The sequence below is a fragment of the Sarcophilus harrisii genome, chromosome 2, assembly GCF_902635505.1.
Source record: "Sarcophilus harrisii chromosome 2, mSarHar1.11, whole genome shotgun sequence".
Taxonomy (NCBI): Eukaryota; Metazoa; Chordata; class Mammalia; order Dasyuromorphia; family Dasyuridae; genus Sarcophilus; species Sarcophilus harrisii.
Genome location: NC_045427.1, coordinates 625,323,419 through 625,343,325, shown reverse-complemented (window position 1 = coordinate 625,343,325; position 19,907 = coordinate 625,323,419). Strand labels below are relative to the sequence as shown.

At 36.2% G+C, this 19,907-nt stretch overlaps 1 protein-coding gene across 7 annotated transcripts in view; it reads right to left on the bottom strand.

Annotated features, from left to right (window-relative positions):
* Positions 1-19,907, bottom strand: part of CCSER2 (coiled-coil serine rich protein 2) — a 110,551-nt gene that overhangs the window by 43,496 nt on the left and 47,148 nt on the right. For 6 of the 7 annotated variants that reach the window (XM_031956728.1, XM_031956727.1, XM_031956726.1 and 3 more), the window contains 3 exons: positions 18,379-18,469; positions 9,758-9,920; positions 6,369-6,564 (listed from right to left, as the gene is read on the bottom strand). In XM_031956728.1, coding sequence (XP_031812588.1) covers positions 6,369-6,564; positions 9,758-9,920; positions 18,379-18,469 — 450 coding nt within the window. Of the gene's footprint in view, positions 1-6,368; positions 6,565-9,757; positions 9,921-10,639; positions 10,894-18,378; positions 18,470-19,907 lie in introns of those variants that run through there. The other variant, XM_012541524.3, reaches the window with a different exon arrangement.

Sequence of the window (19,907 nt, the reverse complement as noted above, 5' to 3'; positions counted from 1 at the left end):
ACATAACTAATTTACATTTTTAGAAAACTAACAGGATCATCACTGCAGGATTTGGTAGTACTGAAAAATCCATTGTTGACAAACATCATCAGTGAGGTCAACAAAGCTATTTTGTCTTTGAGATATGTTGTAACTCAGTCACAAAGATACCAAAAGGTAGAAGAGTTGGGGAAAATTACTTTAAAAACTTTTTTTAAAAAACATCTTCTTCACACAGAAGGAAATGGACAAAGTACATTTCAAATATATACACTCTGGAATTTAAAGAAAATATTATTTAAAATATTAATAAGTAATTGCAATTCATATGTGAAATCTTGCAATAAGATCATGTAAACTATGGTTGAAATTAATTTTAAATTTAAATTAATTTTTAAAAATGAGAAATTCCAATAATTTCTTGAAAGTTAATAATGACATGCTTGGGAAAGGAATTGTGTTTTAATATTTTACATTAAAAAACTTTAGACTTCTAAAATAAGCTTCAAAAATCTCTAAAGAGATATGAAGAAACTTTCCACAAAACTTTTAGAAAAGGACAATGAGAGGGATAAGAAGACTAGAGGGTATAAAAAGGACGAAAAAAAGACTAATGAGAAGAAAAAATTTTTTATAGTATTTTATTTTTCCAAATACATGCAAAGATAATTTTCAACTTTCACCTTTGCAAAACCTTATATTCCAAATTTTTCTCCCTCTTTCCTCTCCTCACCCCTATCCTACACAGCAAGCAATCTGATATAGGTTAAAAAGGTGCAATGAGAAGAAATTATTTCAACAAAAGTTTAAAGAGAGGGTAATGCCTTGGTCAATATGGATAAGATGACCACCATGAAAATAAACTTACGCGATGAACCACCACCTATTGTAATAGGTGAGAAGATAAAGAACTCAATAAAATCTTACAAATGAATTAGATCCATCTATATTACTCAATAATTACATAGGCAATGATTTCATCACAAAGGGAAGCAGAGTTTCGAAGGAAACTAAATAATACAAAAATGAGATAAAGTTGTATCAAAATGAGATCCAAGTTAAATATGGTGCTAGCATTTTAATTTTTAAAACCCACTGAGGGATAATTCTAATGTGATGTGGGAAAGGAAGGTATGCTACAAAGAAAGATGACCTTTAAAAACCTATATTTGCATCTTTCAATGACAAGAATGCTCTATACATATATCAAAAAATGTTGCTATTGAAAATGAAGAGAGGACAAACAGACTTTCATCAATAAAAAGCTTTCTATGGGAAAATCCATTCCCAGGCAAACAATTTTATTAAAGGTACAAAAATATAAAATCTTACTGTGCTCATGAGTTTTTTTTTAATTTAAATAATTATTATTATTTTTAAAGAGGACGGGGTAAAGAAAGCTATCATCAAATAAATGTATGGCTGGGAAAAAAAGGCTCATGGTGGGATGTCAGCAGGAAATACCATCTGCAATTCTAAAACCTCTTAGAAATGAAAGTGTGTGTGTATGTGTGTATACACATATAATATGGAATATGATTTTATGTTTTAAGCATTTGTTAATGTAATCTTAAGAATGCTTTGTATTTTAAGTATTTATTTTGTGGAGCAGGAAATAAACAGCTGATACATACATATATATCCTATCCTCTATATCCTATCCCACCTCTAATTACCTATTTTGTACATCTAGTACCTTTTTTCAAGAAGCAATCCCTTTTGAGGAGACCTGAGACATGAGCCGTATCTAAATTTACCTAATTTTACTCTTGAAAAGGGATATAAGAAGACAGAAGAGTTAAAGAAAAAAAGCCTGATGCCCTCTCTTGGGGTTAGCCCCATCCTATCTTCAGGACGAAACTGGGATCCCTCTGAGACCAAAGCTGCCTTTTCTTTGAAGAGAGGAGTCTCCCCGGGCTACAAGTTAACACAACAGTGGAGGAAATACCAACACTGATAAAAATCACATATCCACTGGAGTATTAAGAGGTTAAAGGGAATTTTATTTAACTCGGTGAATTCATCTAAACCCCAAGAAGGCACAAATTTATTCAGAATAAAACTAAGAGGATTTTCTCAATGGTTTCTCCTAAAATTATACAATTTAAGCCCTATTAAAAATAACAGCTTTATTCTCATGAGCAGTAAATTATCTTTGTATATCCCTTCTTATACTTCTTCATATACTGTATGCACTTCAATAAACATAAATAACTAAATGGTTTAATAAACTAAGGGAGCAAAGAACCTCTAACCTAAGTCTAAGGGTTAGATTTGGCCCTCAGGTCCAACAGATAAAGATCTGTTTGGTCATCATGATCAGCAAAGCCTAGAAAAGAATTTTCCCCGATTCGAGGCTGACAATTATTTCTTTCAGAGTAGAATCCTGGGATATCTAAAGATAAAAATCTATTGAAAATTAAAACTACTTCAATTATTATCAAAGGTAAATAAAAAGCTTTTTTTAAATAAAAAGCTTTTAAAAAAAAAAGCTTATAAAAGCTTTAAGCCAGTTTTCAAACATGTAGTGATAAGAGCAGTTTACCTATAAGAGCACTGAATCTGCCACTCTTTTATCCCTCCTTTTACCTTCACCTTCTGCCATGCTCCATTTATTTTTCTTTGATATTCTGTCTCTTTTATCATTACCAAGTCTTTATCCTCCCTATTATTTTCACATGATTAGTCAAATTATGGAATGGAAATATATGTATAAATATGCTTCATTCATTGAACCTCCAACCCACATAACTTGTCTCTCTCCCAGAAAAATAAAAATAAAACCTCAATGAAGAAGTCTAAGGGAGAGATCAGTTTTACTAATATTCTAAAAAAAGAAAGGAGAACTTCTAGACCATTGGGAAGATCTTTAGAAGATCTTTAGGCTTCTTACTAAACCTAGACAAGAACTCATATTGGAGGAAAAGGCAAAGGGGTACTGTTAACTATGCTAGGAGTCCCCAAAACAAGGAAACCACAGATTCTTCAAAATACAAAGGGTTAAGAAGAAACATTTATATAGTACTTACTATGTGCCAGGCACACAATGATCCTGGAGGCAGGTGTCGCTATTATTCCCATTTTATAGTTGGGAAAACTGAACCAACAAAAAGTGAAATCATTTGTCTCTCAGAACCCGAGTCTAGGCCCAGGGCTGGAGCTCCCCAGGATGGAATGCCAGGAGAAGGTGGGTCTCAGAGGCCCACATTTATTCAAGTCACTCCGAAGATGTGGCTCAGCACTGAGTGAGGGGGCATGACCAGAGCCAAGCAGACAAGACGGTGCCTGACCTCCTTCTGGACACCAGAACCTTCTCTGTTGGGGGCAGGCACCTGGCTGACATCTAGCTCCCATGAACTATTCCTTGGTGGTGACGAGCAAGAGGATGAAGAGAAGGAGAAAAGAAGGGGTGAGAGTTGGAAAAGGAAAATGAGGAGGAGGAGGAGACAAAGACAGACAAGGAAGAGACTCGGCCTTTGCTCTGAAAGAACCCAAAGAAACCCATTTGGGGTAGGCAAGAGGGACTTGGAGCCTGGGGAGGGGGGTTCTGCTGCAGGGTCTCACAATCAGCATGTCAGGCAGAAGGGAGATGGAGGTTCTAGGGGGCCCAGCTCTTAGGCAGGATCTCTCTCTTGCCTCTCTATACTAGGGAAGAGAAAATATATGTTGTATGAAAATGAGGGCTCTAGGGAGATCAGAAATGGGCAGATAGGCCACAATATAATTTACACTCACTTTAATAAGTGTTTACAATGTGATCAAAATCAAAAAAGTCTGTGGTACGAGAGAAAAAACTAATGTCAATGCCTCCAAGTAATCAATGTCCAAGTGAAGCATTATTGTATTATTTCAGAGCAACTTGGGAACAGCCAGTTGTGTGGGGACAAACATTTAGACTGGAACTGTATGCCTTCTCTGGAGGATGGATCATGGCTTCCTCCACCCCTTCCTGAAGGATATCTGTATCTTCTCTCCTCACTTGGCCTCAGAGGTAACTCAGTCTCCTGAGCTGCCTTCTCATGCTCTTCCCCTATTCCTTCACTGGAATGATCCCAAGACTCTGTCCTGGACTCTCTCTATTTCCTTGGCTTCAACTATCACTTCTGGTGAATGATTCTACAATCTTCTATGTCCCCTACTCAGACCCTCTAATGACCTATAAATTATTTCGAGCTAAAGGTTTTACCAATAGATCAAACTCATTACATCATCAGCTTTATGTTTTCCCCCTAAGAAACGATCCCCCTTCTGACATTATTTGGCAGTTTCACCAGAATTCACCCTATTTCCATGTTTGACCTTCCATATTAATTCTGATTCTTCTTTTTGCTTTGCTTCCAAATCTCTGATGCCTCCTTGAGTTATGGTATAGCTGTCTTACAGGCCTGCATTATCACTTCTGTTAACTATTAAAATGGGCTCTAAACAGTAGTCCTACCTCTACACATTCTTTTTTTCAATCCATCATTCACACTGATGTCTTTTCTTATGGATTTCTTTATGAGCTTTAAAGCACTAAAAATACTACAATTATTGCACATAGATAGCACAGTTGTTGGAGGATTGGTCATGGTATCTGCAAGATGTCCGAGTTCCAATCCTGCCTCAGACCATTACTGGCTCTGTGAGCCCAGAGACAGGGCTCTCTCTCAGATTTAATTTTCTCACTTGCGAAATGCAAGGGTTGAATCCAATAGACCCTCTACAATGGTTACAAATCTATAATGCTGTAATTTATATAGGTATGATAGTTATCTGCTTAAAACTCTTTAATTACAACTTCTACAGTTATCATACATGACTTTATATTACAGTTATTAATGTATTTATCACATCTTCCTACTGAGCTATAAACACCACAAAAGAAGAAACCACATATTAGCTGATCTCTGGTCGTTCCTAAGCACCTAGAACAATGTTCTAATGTGACACAAGAGGCATTTAAATGTTTGCTGAAGTAAGCTGAGTCAGTGAATGTCATAACCAAAAATCTATAATAAGGTGGCAAATAAGAATTTTAAGTAGCTTGAAAGCCCAGACGTTATATAATGATTAGTATGGTAGTTTCTAATTCTCTCCTCTCAAATCATTCCTCCACAGTTTTTCCCTTAGCATTCCCTAGAGAATAAGTCATCTCTATCCTTGTGGGAAAGGTGATATCTATTAGCTCTGCCTTCCTCCAGGTGCTCTCCAAGCCTAGAGTTACAGTTTGGCAATTATGGCTTACTGGATATATAGCACCAGGCCTGGAGTCATTTACTAGCTATGTGACCCCGGGCAAATCACTTAAAACACTATTTGCCTCAGTTTCCTCATCTGTAAATGAGGATAATAATAGCACCTACTTCTCAGAACTGTTGTGAGGAGTGAATGAGATAATATTTATAATTTTTTATAAATTCAGACAATGATGATGATGGCCCAATGTGAACTTGAACTACTTTACCTGTTACTGCCCCTCCCCCAATCCTCAGATCTGCTACACTCAGCAACCAGGAGGAACTACCCAAGCCCCAGAAAAGAAAGTTCTTGTCACCAATGTCCTTGGCACTGTCAGATGGTTTAACATCAGAAACTGATAGGATTTTATCAGTGGAAATGTCATTAAAGAAGACGCCTGACCATCTGTTTTTTCTTCTGTACCTCAAGGACCAGGGGACTGTTCCATCTGCCTTGCAGCTGAAACCTTGCCTGTGTGTTGTCTCCCCCATTAGAATCCAAGCCCCTTGACAGAGGGGGGTGGCTTACTTTTCTATTTGTATCCCCAGTAAAGTGCTTAATATATGTTTCTTTCATTCATTCATCTAGCAGAACCCTCCCCTTTACTTCCAGTTCTGATCCAGTTGCATTCCCTATCTTTCCCCCACAAGCGACAAACATCATCCACCATGCTGGAAACTGATGAAACAGGATCACCCAGTTGGCAGACATTCAGAGAGAAAGATATCTCTTTATTAGATTATACTCTATGCAATCTGTTGTCCTAAGCCTGCCAAGAAACCATTTTTCCTGTTGGATAGACATTCCTCTTTCTATCCGGGAGTGAAAGGATTCTCTGGGGGACAAGCAGAGAAAAAAATAACCATCCAGCACAATATTACTATGAAGTTTGGGATCTGGTTATAATGTATAAATAATGTTATTCAAAAATGGTATGTAGTAAGGGCAACAATCTTTATAATCTTTTATCTTTAACTTTATCACACATGTTCTACAAAAATTTTTCATGTCTCTACCTTTCACATTTATTTCAAATAATCAAATATTGCAGGCATAAGAAATCTAAATGCATACTTCTGAAATAACAAGAAAAATAAACCCTACCCATAACTCATGGCTAGTAGATGTTTTCCTGGTGCTAGAATTTTAACCATTTAATTCACACTGACCTGATGCAGCAGACGTTTCAGCTTAAGCAACTGGGTTTTTACAGCAGTGCAGTCCTGGACCATGTGCAGAAGAGTCATTTCATCCAGCATCACAGTGTGTTCAGGTACATCTACCAACATCCGAGGACCCTGGTACAGACTGCTTCCCCTGTAGCTTTCGAAATGACTCAGAGGAGATTCTCTATAGGGAGATCCTCTGAAAAAAGAAAAAAAATTTTTCAGCACAAAAATATGATTTGAGTAGTTACAATGGACACCAAATAATTTCTAGTTACTATGAGTCCTTTGTAACTGTTGAACCCTTCTCTCCATTAACATGTTAAATTTGTGTGACTGAGGCACTTATGAATGTGACTGAGACAAACATAATCACAACAATTTAAGAAAACAAATGCTAGAATAGAAGCAAAATCTCTCCAAGGAATTTCACCTAAGGCTTTCCTTTCATAAAGAGGTTCCTTCATTCTATTCAAACACACCCATACACTCCATTACAAATATAGGCCATGTTAAATTTTGTTACAGGCACACTGCTTTAAGCCCTTCAATCTTGTCTTTCATCCTCTTTAAGAATCTCCATCTCCAGAACCTGCCAGAACCTTCACATATTTGTTTACATCCTCCAAATGAAATGTTTTTCCTTTTGCCCCAACTCTGCTTATATAAATTACCTATATTTCAAGTGTAAATACAAATGTTATCTCTAGCATTAAAAACTTTGTTCTGATTCCCTTTGAGCTAGGAGTAGCAGTCTACTTTCCTGTAGACATAGAACTTGATACTATGTTAAAGGAGTACTATTTCTATGGATGTCTTAGCTTTCCTGATAAACAGTAAACCTTATGAGAACAGAGCTTGTATCCTATTCTTTGCAACTTCAGAGTGTATAACAAAAAAGTTTTTTGCCCTTAGAAAGCAATTAGGAAATACTTGCTAAATGAATGGAATCATTCTGTTCAAAGCTGTAAGGAAGTTAATTAAATTGAGGGCTTAAAAAAAATTGGGAGGTCATTTTTGACCTTGGAGATAATCATTTTATTGCTGTTGGAAGGGCTGAGTATCCAGATGATAAAAGATAAAGAAGAGACTGGACCAGTAAGAAAGTAAAGGCAACATGCAGAGACAATTCATTCTGTAATCTTGACCAAGTAAAACAAATAAGATGATAAATTAGAAGGGGCAATAGAAAGGGACAGGGTCACCAAGTCAGCATGTGTCAGAGGCCAGTTCTGAGCCAACTCTCAGTGACACTGAGGTTTGCTCTCCACCCAGGACAGCACTGCTCTGCCTGATTCCTTTCCTCAGGATAAGCTTGGTACCTAAAATCTCAGCTACACACTGACTGGGATAGGCAGAGCTTTGCTTTCATACACCTGCTTCCAGTTGTGCTCACAACAGTGATCTGATGACTGAGATGTTAGGAGAACAGTCAGGAGAGTCAACAAGGTTAAGGAATTGTGAAGACAAGGAATAGAACACAAAGACAGCTTTAAGGTTAGTTAAAAAAAATTTCCAATTTCTGATATTCAGTGTATGCAGAGGAATTTTTCTATTGAGTTAATAGCACAGCTGCTAGAAAAGCTAACACAATTTTAAGCTCACAGTGATCAGATTAAATCTGATTTTTGGTACCACAATGTTAAGAGTCATCACTAAATAAAATCCAAAATAGGGTAAACTAGATGCTAAAAGGTCTAAAAACTAAGTCATTCTAGAAAAAACAATGGAAAATGAACAATGGCCAATAGTAGAAGGAACTGCCTTGGGAGTACTTCAAAATACTATATAAGCATACATATTATTATTTACTTCTCTGTCACTGAATACATTTAAGCAGAGACTGTACAGATATCTGTGAAGAATTTTGTATAAAAGATTCCTGAACTTAGAGGGACAGGCTGGACTAGATGTGACTTCTAACACAAGGTTTTCATTAGGTAACTATATATATCCCCTACAATTGAAGAGGGTACATACACATACCTAAAGCCAAATTGTCACAAGCTAAAAAATGAACGCCTACATATCCCAGAGAATGGAACTTTCAGGCAAAGAAAACGTGCACCTCAAGTGTGTCCTGCCATATTTTGTGCTTTAAGTGACTAAATTTTCTTTGAAACTGGAGCTCCTGTGTTTTCATCAGTGTAATGTCCTGGAGAGGAATTCCTTTTAGAGACCAGGCCAGCTGTTACCTAGGGTCACCCAGCCAGTATGTTTCAGAGACAAGACTTGAACTCAGATCAGAGACATCTATAATCTTTAAGTGGGACACAGGAAAAGGAATTCTATCTTGTAAGTAAAGAAGAAAAAGGTGATAGGAACTATCTTAAAATCAGTCTTGAGCTATCATGTGGAGAGAAAATTAAAAAAGATCCTGCCCCTCAAGAAAGATAGTTTTTTCCATTACACATATCACCTTTCACTTCATACAGTATATTGAGTTAATTTATAGCTATCCATAGAAAAATTCCAACTCAGTAAGAAAAAAACAGCCTGTAACACTCATTCCATAGTCATGAACTATCCAAGATCTATCTTGGCTCTGCTTAGAAACCCCCAGACTCAAACACCCACTAGCTGTGTGATCCTGGAGGTACTTAACCTCCTTGTATCTCCCCCCCTTCCCTTATCTGTAAAATGCAGTTCCAAGTTCCAAAGTACAATTCCAAGCACATATTAAATGCTATATAAATATCAGTTATAATTACAATAATAATATTATTATTAATAATAACCAACTAGGATAGCTAAATGGCACATTGGATAAAGCACCAGCCCTGTAGTCAGGGGGACCTGAGTTCAAATCTGGCCTCAGACAGTTAATACTTCCTAGCTGTGTGACTCTGGGCAAGTCACTTAACTCCAATTGTCTCAGCAAAAAAAAAAAATAAATAATAATAATAATAATAATAATAACCACCAACTAGTTGGACTGCATGAATATGATTTTTTTGGCCACAACAATTCTACTATGTTTTAAGGGGTTGTAATCAGTACCCAGCACTGACAAAATACAAATTCATGAATTTATCTTTTAAGCAAAAAAAACAAAAACAAAAACAAAAACAAAAAAAGCCTATAGACATTACAAATGAAAAATTAAGTTAATAAGGATGTTTCAGAGTTTATTTCTAAAGTCTACATTTTACTATGGATAAAATCTGTGATGAAGCTAATTAAAAGGGGATTTAAGCTATAAGGACTAATAGAGAGAAGTGATGAAAAAATATCCTACTCCTAGTTTTACATCAACCACCACTGGTACTTTGACAATAGAATGTTTTGTATGCCTCCAAAAACCTGGCACGCAAGTCTGGGGAATAAAAAGTCATTGTGCACAATTTCTCTGTGTATACTAACAAAGAAGTGAGCTAGCAACAGGCGTCTACCTGCTCAGGTCCGTTTTCCCATGTTGATGATAGCTGTCACTGTGACTCAGGCGGTAGTGATCTTGGCCACTCCATCTCTGGGCTGGCCTTTTCCAAAAGCCTTCCTGATGCTGTCGAACATTTCTGTCCGATCCATCAAAGCGGTTCATATTGTCACACTCCACTAGACAGATTCAAAAACATTTGTTATTTGCATTTATACATACTACATAAAGTAATAAACATATACAGTCTGTTAATCACATGCTCCTAAAAAAAATCCACCAATTCTTTGAAAAATATGAAGATTTTCTTCTAAGTAATCATGAGATAAATTACATTTTAAAAAGCAGGAACATTGAGGGGAGAAAGCAATGACAATACAAGTTTCAGTGAAGACAAAATTTGTACTTTACAACTGTGAAAGGAATGTTTTGAATTAATTTCTATAGGACTTTTATACAAAAATTATTATTCTCAAAATGAATGTTACACATTTTAAATCCCAGGGATAATCCACCCCCCCAAAAAAAAAATTGCTATTATCATTGCTAACCTTTCTGATTTCAGAAGAAAAAAAATCAAAGAAAAGAAAAATATCAGATGCCCTTATTGAACGGAAGCAAAGAATCACTTTTCTAACAAATGAGACAGATGCAGGCTCACCTGAATTTCTGAATAAATCCCAAAAATTAAAGAAAAAAAATCAGACTTGCATTTTTAGAAGTAAACTGCTTCCCTGTGTCTCTGTTAACTTCCTAGTGCAAACTGTTTGGCAAGTCTAAAAAGCCACTGGAGACAAAGCCAAAACTTGGCTCCAACAGCACGGCTCACTCCCTGAATCCCAGCCCCACAAATATCTACCAGGCTTGATACAAATGCTTAAGTTTCTCTTTCACTTACCCAAAAATTTTTTCCTCACATATTTGGCCACTCAGTGAAAAAGTTGCTTTGTCCCGGGACAACATTGTGCTGCTCTGCTGCCTACTCAGCCATAGTGGCCCGGCGGAGCCTGATAAACAGGCCTTCCTTCCTGCTCAGTTCCCAGCCTGCACACATTGGGAAAGGAGCCCAGTTTACCCTGTGACTCCAAACTACCATCTTCGCCCAAGGCTTACATAGTTGTGGAGCGAGGACAGCTTCTAAAAATACAGCTAACCACCGTCCCAGACACAGCCACGCAGAGGCAGAAAAGCTTTCTCTACTTCCGGGAGAGGAGTGATTACAAGTGGCTTCATCCACAAGCCAAAACTTCATACTCAAAGGCTTGTCAGTGAGATCTTAGGCTCAACTATTTCTTAAATGAGCTGGAACAGTAACTTCTCGAATTGAAGGGCAGTTAAATCAGAACACTATAAACAAAAAAGGAAGACTTTGCCCTCAGATGGAAGTATTTTATAGTAACTGTAAAAATGATAAAGTGCAAACACTCAGCTCATTAAGTATTCAAAAAATATAAAAGATAATGATGTGTACTGAAGTAATCGTTCAAATAAATACAAAATGGTAATAAAGGGCATTAAATATATATAACTTTTAGGTTAGCCTTTGAATGGGGGAGGGGAATCCCTTAAATGAGGAATCATTATACCATGGACTTTCCTACAAAGTTATTTACATAAATCAAACTATTTAAATATTGTGTTCAAACACAGTAAAAACTCATTATTTAGATTCTCCTAACTTGGAATTTGAAATTGTTTTGGGTGTTGGACTAAAGTTAACTTTCATATAAGTTTTATGAAAAAATAAATTTTTAAAAGTGGAGGATATTTAAATAGTTTGATTTATGTAAATAGAAAGCAGTGGTCAGGATCTCCAGTACTGCCTCTTCCAATCTCTATGAGAGAATTTTTAAGTCTTCTGCTCTAATATTCTATGAGAGTGAACAAGTTAATAGTAAAAACCTAACCACAAGAAAATTGAAGCTCCCTCAGAAAATAAAATTTTGATCACTTAAATATGAGGCTGACAAAAATGTAGTGTGCCACCACAAAGTAGAGAATAAATAAGAGTTTTAAAATATCATTTGAGCTATGCAGTAGGCTTTTTATTAAACTAATAATTTTTCAACCAACAAAAACCTTCCTCTTCCTCCATTTCCACCGGCAAAAGAAAAACCTTTATAACAAATAAACAGTAAGTAAAACAACTTCCTGCATTGGTAATGTCCCCCCCCCCCAAAAAAAAAAAAAAAAAAGGTATATCTTAATTTGGTACCTTGAATTTATCACCTGCCAGAAAATAGGTAAGATGCCACAGAAGACATCAGTTCTCTTAAAACTAATCAGTCATAGAATTGTCCAAACAACCCAAGTTCTTCAAATTGCTTCTCTTTCAATGTTATTAAGAGGTTTTTTTTGGTTAGGCAACTGGGGTTAAGTGACTTGTCCAGGATCACAAAGCTAAGAAGAGCCAAGTGTCTGAAGCCGCATTTGAACTCAGGTCCTCCTGACTTCAAGGCCAGTGCTCTATCTACTTTGCCATCTAGCTGCCCCTTGATGTTATTGTTATGGTACATATTATTCTCTTGGTTCTTCTAACTTCAGTTTACTTCAATTTATGAGTCTTCCAAAGATTCTCCAAAACTGTCCCTTTCATTATTTCTTACAGCACAACAGTATTCCAGTGTATTCATATATCATAATTTGTTCGATCATCCCCAATAATAGATGGGCACTCCCTGAATTTTCAGTTTTTGTCACTACTAAAAAATCTGTTATAAATATTTTTGTACATATACATCTTTTTTCTCTTTGATCTCTTTATAGTATAAATCTAGTGGTGGTATTGATGGGTAAAAATTCTTTTGGCACAATTCTTTCAATAATTTTCTGGCCCTCATTCTAAAATTGTTTTCCAGAATGAATGGACAAAGTGACAGCTTCACCAAAAGTACATTACTGTTGACTTTTTTCCAGAAGCCCTCCAACTTCTCTCATATTTCTTTATGTCAACTTTACCAGTCTTTTTGGTATGAGAGAGGGTTGCTATAATTTGGATTTCTTTAATTATTAGTTATTTGGAGTGTTCTTTTCACGTGGTTTTTGATATTTACTCTTTCTATTTGACCTCTACTCCTTAAGTCAAGGACAGGAGAAGGATATGCCACTATGCTACTTTTTTTTTTTTTTGGATCATTACAATAATAATAGCTAATATTTATGTACTGCCTAATATGTGCCAGGGAAGCTAAGTGCTTTACAACTCTTATCTCATTTGATCATCATGATGACTCAGGGCAGGGGTGGGAAAGAGGAGAAAGAGACAAGAAAGAGAAAAGATGCTTTTATTATTCCATTTTATATATGAAGATATTGAGGCAGAAGTTAAATAATTTACCCAGGATTACAGAGCTGGTGTCTGAAGCTAGATCTGAACTCAGATTTTCTGACTCCAGATCCAGTGCTCTATCCAGTTACCTTATTTTTAATTTTCATTATTTTTGTGAGATCCATTATTTCCATATTATATTTCCATATTCCAAATTATTCCATATTTTTTCCATATTATTCCATATTCCTCCTTATCTTTATTGTTACTAACCTATGAGTCATCATTCGCACCTGTGTTTAGTACCTTTCTACTTGCAGTGTTCATCTCTTTGTCATTCCTTGGCAAGTAGGTGGTATAATGGATAAAAGACTAATATGTTGAACACAACCAATGCTTAATAAATGCTTGTTTCTCCTGCCATTCTTCTCAGAGATAATTCTATGTTCATGTTGATGATCCAAGCAACTTGTTCTCTTAATTCTTCAATCCAAATGACTTTTTACTCCCTTTTCTTTCTCAAAATCCCTTTTACCTTTCCTATACCCACTCATTTATCCTAAAAGCATTCTTCACTTTTTTAAGTCTTTCCTAAGACATACAGCCTCAAGTTATTCCTAGTCTCTCAATTCATGTCCCCCAGTATGATTCTGCATACATTGATATCCTATATGTGACCCCATGCTTTACCCAGAATTCTTTATCCATCTTTCTGACATTCTTGTGAATCTTCATTTTGCCTTTCATGTTAATCTGCACACACCTCCCTATCCCTCTCCTTTTCTCTCTCAATTTTTAGCCTCTCTGACTCCTGCCATTCCTTCTCAGTAACATTCTAGAACTCTCCTTTTTATAGCCCAAAGCCTAGAAAAAGACAGCTTCAACTTTTTGTCTCAAATCACTCCACCCCTCTGAAACCACTTTCTCTTAAGTTATCAAAGAGTTCTTAATTGCTAAATCCAATAGTTTTTATGTATTCTCATTTTTCTTTAACTCTCTGCTTCAAACATCATTATTGATCACACTTCTATGTCTATCCTCTTGACTTTCTGGGAGTTCATGACCCACATCCTTGTTTCACCTTCTACCTGACATTTCCTTTGCAGGATCTTCATCCCTATGTAACCTCCATATGAAGATTCAATTCAGGTTTTTGATGTAGACCATATTTGCTCTACATACTCTCTTGGTGATCTCATCAGCTTCAATGGTCCATCTGGACCACTCAAATTCCCACTCTCTCTCCTCAGACACTTCACCAAGTATTTAATGGATATCTTGGGTATCTTCAGTGGTTATCCCACAGGCACCTCAAATTCAACATATCCATAACAGAACCCACTGCTTTTTTTCCCTAAACCACTTTCCCTCATGGGTCCCTCCATTTGTTCTGCAGCTTCCCAGGCCTTTTAATCAAGCAGATTTGTACTTCCAGAGTCATTTGCAATTCTTCATTCTTCCTCACTAATCATATTCTATACAAGCTTGCATGTTTTATCACCATGACATCTATTTTATCTATTTCTTTTCATCCATACAACCATGAGAGTCTAGTCCATTGCAAAAGCTTGTTAAGCAGCCTCCCTGTCACTAGTGTCTTTCCCCTCCAATCCATCCTCCACAAAGCTGTAAAAAGTACAGATAAGACCAACTCAGGTCTCTGTTCAAGAAGTGTTAATTCCCTATTGACTCTCATACAAAATATAAAATCTTCTAAACAGCATTTAAAGTCCTTCATTGAATCAAACCTCATTTTCTATACTTATTTTACTTGATATGCTCCACATTCCAGAGAAAGTGGCTCTTGGCAAGGATGGTATCTATGTGATAAGGTCTGGCAAAAATGTTATCTGTCTAGAAATTTGCAAGCCTCTAAAACGTTAAACTGAAAAGTGAGAGAGAAAAAACTGCCTACACATCTCTACCACCTCAATAATTATTTAATACCAACCCCAAGGATTTATCACTATATAGAATACCCTTAGAAAGCAGCTATAATGTAGAAGGTAAACTAGGAGGAGATGATCAGTTATTCACCAAAAAAGGGCAAAAAATGAATATCACAGGCAAAGGATTTCTGTATTAAAAATGCTAAGAATGTATAAACAAATGTAAAAGAGTTAATTCAAGGAGGCAAATATGACTTTAGAGGGATGCAATCCATTTTTAATTATTACTAATAACTAAGATTCATGCAGCACTTTAATATCTGCATGGCATTTTTCAAAAAATATTTTATTCTCACAATAACGAGGAAATAGATGCTAATTATTACCCACATTTAACAAATAAGGAAACTGAGGCAGGCAGAGTCACACAACTATTAATTGTCTGAAGACAAATTGCCAGACCTTTAAACTGTCTGAAGAGTCAGTCTTCCTGACCTGAGGGGTCCAGTGCTTTCTCCAGTGCGCCACCTAGCCGCCACCAGTGGATTTTAAGAAAAATCACTGTACCATAAGAGGAAACTGCTCAGGTTACAGGCACAAAAGAGATCTTGGAATCTTATTATGTTTGGAGAATGAAGGACGTTTAAACTGAAGAAGAGAAAAGATGTGAGGACTCCCAAGGTCAGGATATGATAACTGTCTTCAAATATACGAAGAGCTCTAGTGGATAAGTGTTTAGGACTTTCAGCACAATTTCAATAGACAGAACTAATACCACTTGATAGAACACCAAAGGGAAGCAGGCTTCAGTTCAATACACAAGAGTACTTTCTAACAATAAGAGCTATCTCAACATGTAAATGGGCAGTTCTGTAGGACAGTGAGTCCCTTATTAATTATAATACTCAAAAAAATCGATCTGATAGACATGTTATAGAAGGAATTCCTTTACATGTCAAATTGGACTAAATGACCTCAAAAGTCTCTTCTAATTCTTAGAATCTTATGATATTAGTGTAGCATTCTTATTGCCTTTAAATGAGAAGTAGTGTTTTGCTGAAAGTAAATAAATAAAAATCAACAATAGAGGGAAAAAAGAGATTAGAAATCCAACATATGCAAGTAGTTTACCCAAGTAATTTTTTTTTTTACTTGCTATGAAAAAACAATTATAAAACTCAAAACTTAATATAAAGATCAAATCTAAACATAGGGATATATTCATGATCCTATCCCTACATTTAGGGATAAGCATGGATATTTGCGCCTGACTTTTTCCTGTTTCCATTCTATAATTTGCACATGCATGTCACAAACCAAACATCATTTCCTAGAAGCAAAATGACACAGCCCCCCTTCAGTTTCCAAAGTGCTTCACATCAAGTCACATAATGGGAATACTCATAGACATTTCTGAAAAACTATAGTCAAGTCAAACTGGTTATTTGTTGATATCCATCAGTATATAAACTTCCTTTTAATTTTCTGTGTAACATCAGCTGGATGGCCTATAGAGGTCATTTCATAGAAAATGTTCAGAGCTGCTCTTCTGGTTTAAGCAGGAACTTTTGGACCAGTTTTTGGCTACATACAATTTGTCACTGAAGGATTTAAAGGGAAATGAAAAGTCTTCTAATTGGCTCTTGAAGCAAAGATGATTCAGTGGATATATAAAAGAGATCGAGCTTCCTCTGCCTCTTTCTTTCCTGTAATATGCAGATCTATTTGGGGATATGTCTGCAGTCATGGAAGGTTGTTGAGGTGACTATTCTTATTTCCCTACCCTGACCTCCAAACAGCTACAAGCATGTGCTCACTACAATACATGGTCTTGTCAAGACAACCCTGAGTTTTGGGTTAGGGCTGCATCATTGAATTTCTTGGATAAGCAGGTAATAGAGCAACAACCACAAACTTTATGCAAATAGAATGTGAGACAGCAGTAGCAGTATTTTACTATAGGAGCTTGGGTACAGCAGGGACTCATGAGGGAAGGGGCTGAACATGAAGCTCAGGAGGTCAATTTTGTATAAAGTGATAGCCCAAAGTAAAATTAAGATATCTGATCAGTAACTACAAATTGCTTTAGATTCTGCAATTTTTCTTAACTAAATTCTTGTTCATTACTTACACTTGTGAGTTCCTTACATTAGTTTTACCTGTCCTAACCTAATTCATATTATACTTTGAAAAGCTTTATTACTCCCCTCTCTAAGGAGTGAACCACAGTGAATCATGAACTGAACTGTTCCTCAAGTTACCAATGTGAGGAACATAACCAGCCCAGCTCCCATAATTAGAGGAAGACTTCCTCAAGACTGAACCCAATCCAAACTATACACTTTTGTACAGAAAAAGGAGTGACACCGTATTCTAGCCTCAAAGAGTCCAACTGAGTGGAATTTCATTACATAATAGGAGCTAGATAAACCTGTACTCAGTCTATAATGTTCCATTTCTTTATATTTTCTTAGAACTACAAATCATCATACTAAATAATATAAAATTTTTCTTCAACTCAATATCCTATTCCTTTGAACCTCCCTCACATCTACTAGATGGTGATCCTCTCTTTGGCCTCCAAATCTTCATCCTGCCTGCTCCTCTGGATAAATACCATGGACTCCCCATAGTTGATAATATCGGAGCAGAGAACAAACTTATGATATCTAATCTTTTTTCTCAATTATGATATTTACTCAGTAGCTATCTAACTTTCTAGCCTTTTCATAAGACTCAACCCTTCCTCTGGCTAGTGAAACCTCAATGAAGGACCAGTAACTCCAGGTTCCTTCCCAAAGTCCATTTGTAAATAAGAAAGAATGAAAACTATATATGTCCTTAAACCCAGTAGCCCAATTAACTACCTTCCATTCTACCTAGAATTCTATCCCTCAATCAAGACATTCAGACTTGAAGGATTTTCTTTTCCACAGAAGCTAAGACTATCTTCATAGATTGGAAAGGGGCAATCTTCTCTGCACTTTTATTCTCAGTATCACTGTCATATGAACACCATGACTTACCATAGGTCAAAAGAGATTTCAATGGAAAGTAAGCATATTTACAAATAAAAAGGACTGAGTAACATCTACTCACTAGTCTCTATTTAATTAAACCAATGTATTAATTTCAGTTAAAAATTAATCTATTTTGAATCATTAATATTAATTTAGTCAACCAAATCAAATTAATGAATATCATTCATAAATATCAAGCATCTGCTCTTTGCATGTATTATCTCATTTGATCCTCCCCACATGAAATGGGTACTACAATCTCTATCTCACAGTTAAGGAAATGAAAGCAGATAACAGTTAAATGATTTTCCCAGGGTTACACAGCAAGTCTATCTTCCAGGCCTGTGCTCTATCTATTGTGATACCTTGCTACCTAATGTAGAGAATATATCATGTTAATAGGTTTCTAAGAAAGCGATGCTCAAATAGTTCCCCAAATGGTAATACTTTCCCCACTAACCATTTTCAAGGGGTGCATCCTCAGGCAGGTCCACATCAAGCATGAGATCATCATCTTCCAGGTCACATGAGTCAAGATTGTTCAGGATATCCTACAAAGATCAAAAGAAGTGAGAAAAACACCATGGAATGTTCCAAAATGATTTGGAAGAAATCAGATTTGTAAAACAGCAACACTAACCGATACTCTTCTTCAGGACTAAAGCACAGCTATAGTATATTATATTTTACCAATATAAAGTGCTTGGTTTATAACATTTTTTTGGCTAAATTCGAATTTTCCTTTAACATTTTCACTCTAATGTAACTAAAGAAGAGACGCCATTATGATCCTGTGAGTGATGGAAAGCAGATGGTTACAATGAGAACTCAGGATGCAGAATCAAAAGAGACTCCCTTTAATTCAATTAAACTAAATGTTTAAGTGTCAACAACATGAAAAGTATCATGACAGAGACAGAAAGACAAGAATGAAACAATTCCAACCCTGCAGGAGCATATCTTCTATTAGGGGATATAATTCATAAAAAACAACAGTAGTTTCAAGAAAACAGTTAACAATAAGAAAACAGATAAAAGCTATGTGAAGTAATACCTGAGTGTGCTTAGAAGGAAGTTGGAAATTTTAAGAGGCAGAGAAAGGATAAAAAAAAAAACAACATTTTCAGAATCCCAGAAGTTTCTGAGAGCATAAAAACTGCTGCACAGACCTGCCAAGAATAGTTTTTATTTTTGCCAACAATTGGCTAATTCTTTGTACAAACTACAGATTGTTTTCTCTAATAGAAAAGGGGTTAAAAAAGGTCAAAGGAATGCACTCAGGGTTTTTGAAATAATTGAAAAAGGAAAACTTTTGAAAAAAAATTTAAACAGCAACAAAAATATTAACCTGATAAATTAGCAAGTAGAAAAATCTGATTCAAAGAAAGAAAGAAAATACTTATGAGAATTCACAGAAGCCCTTCAGGAGATAGGAAATCTCCTCCTAGTCAAAGAATAAAATACAAGTAAGGATGGTGAGTAACCTCTGACTCCATGCTGCAATATAGCAAAGACAAAACCAAACATGAGACAGACTGTCTTTCTTCAGGATGTGAGAAAGAGACTCCCCAAATTGTTCCAGAAGACAGCCAAGACCTGGCTCCTGCTGATTCATGGGAAGATAAAAGGTATGGCCGTAGGTGTCTAGAAAAATATCAGAGATTATGAAGCCCTCGGCAAGAAACCAACGATTTTAGGAACACTCTTGATGTTATCTCTGCTGCCAACTGAAGGTAAAGGACTTCAGAAGGAAAAGATAATATTGGGATGAAAATGCTTAAGTGAGAAGACTGTGACAAGGATTTAAGTTTTTGGACTGTCTTAAATACAGGAATCAGGGATTCTTCTTCCTACTGTAGGACTTTCTTGCTTCCCCACTCTCCATTCTCCAGCCCCCTAGATGTTACCTCATCTCATACTCTCTCTCTCTTCTTGCCATCCATCCCTACCCTCCATCCTCTTCTCTCTCTCTCTCCTGAAATTACTCGT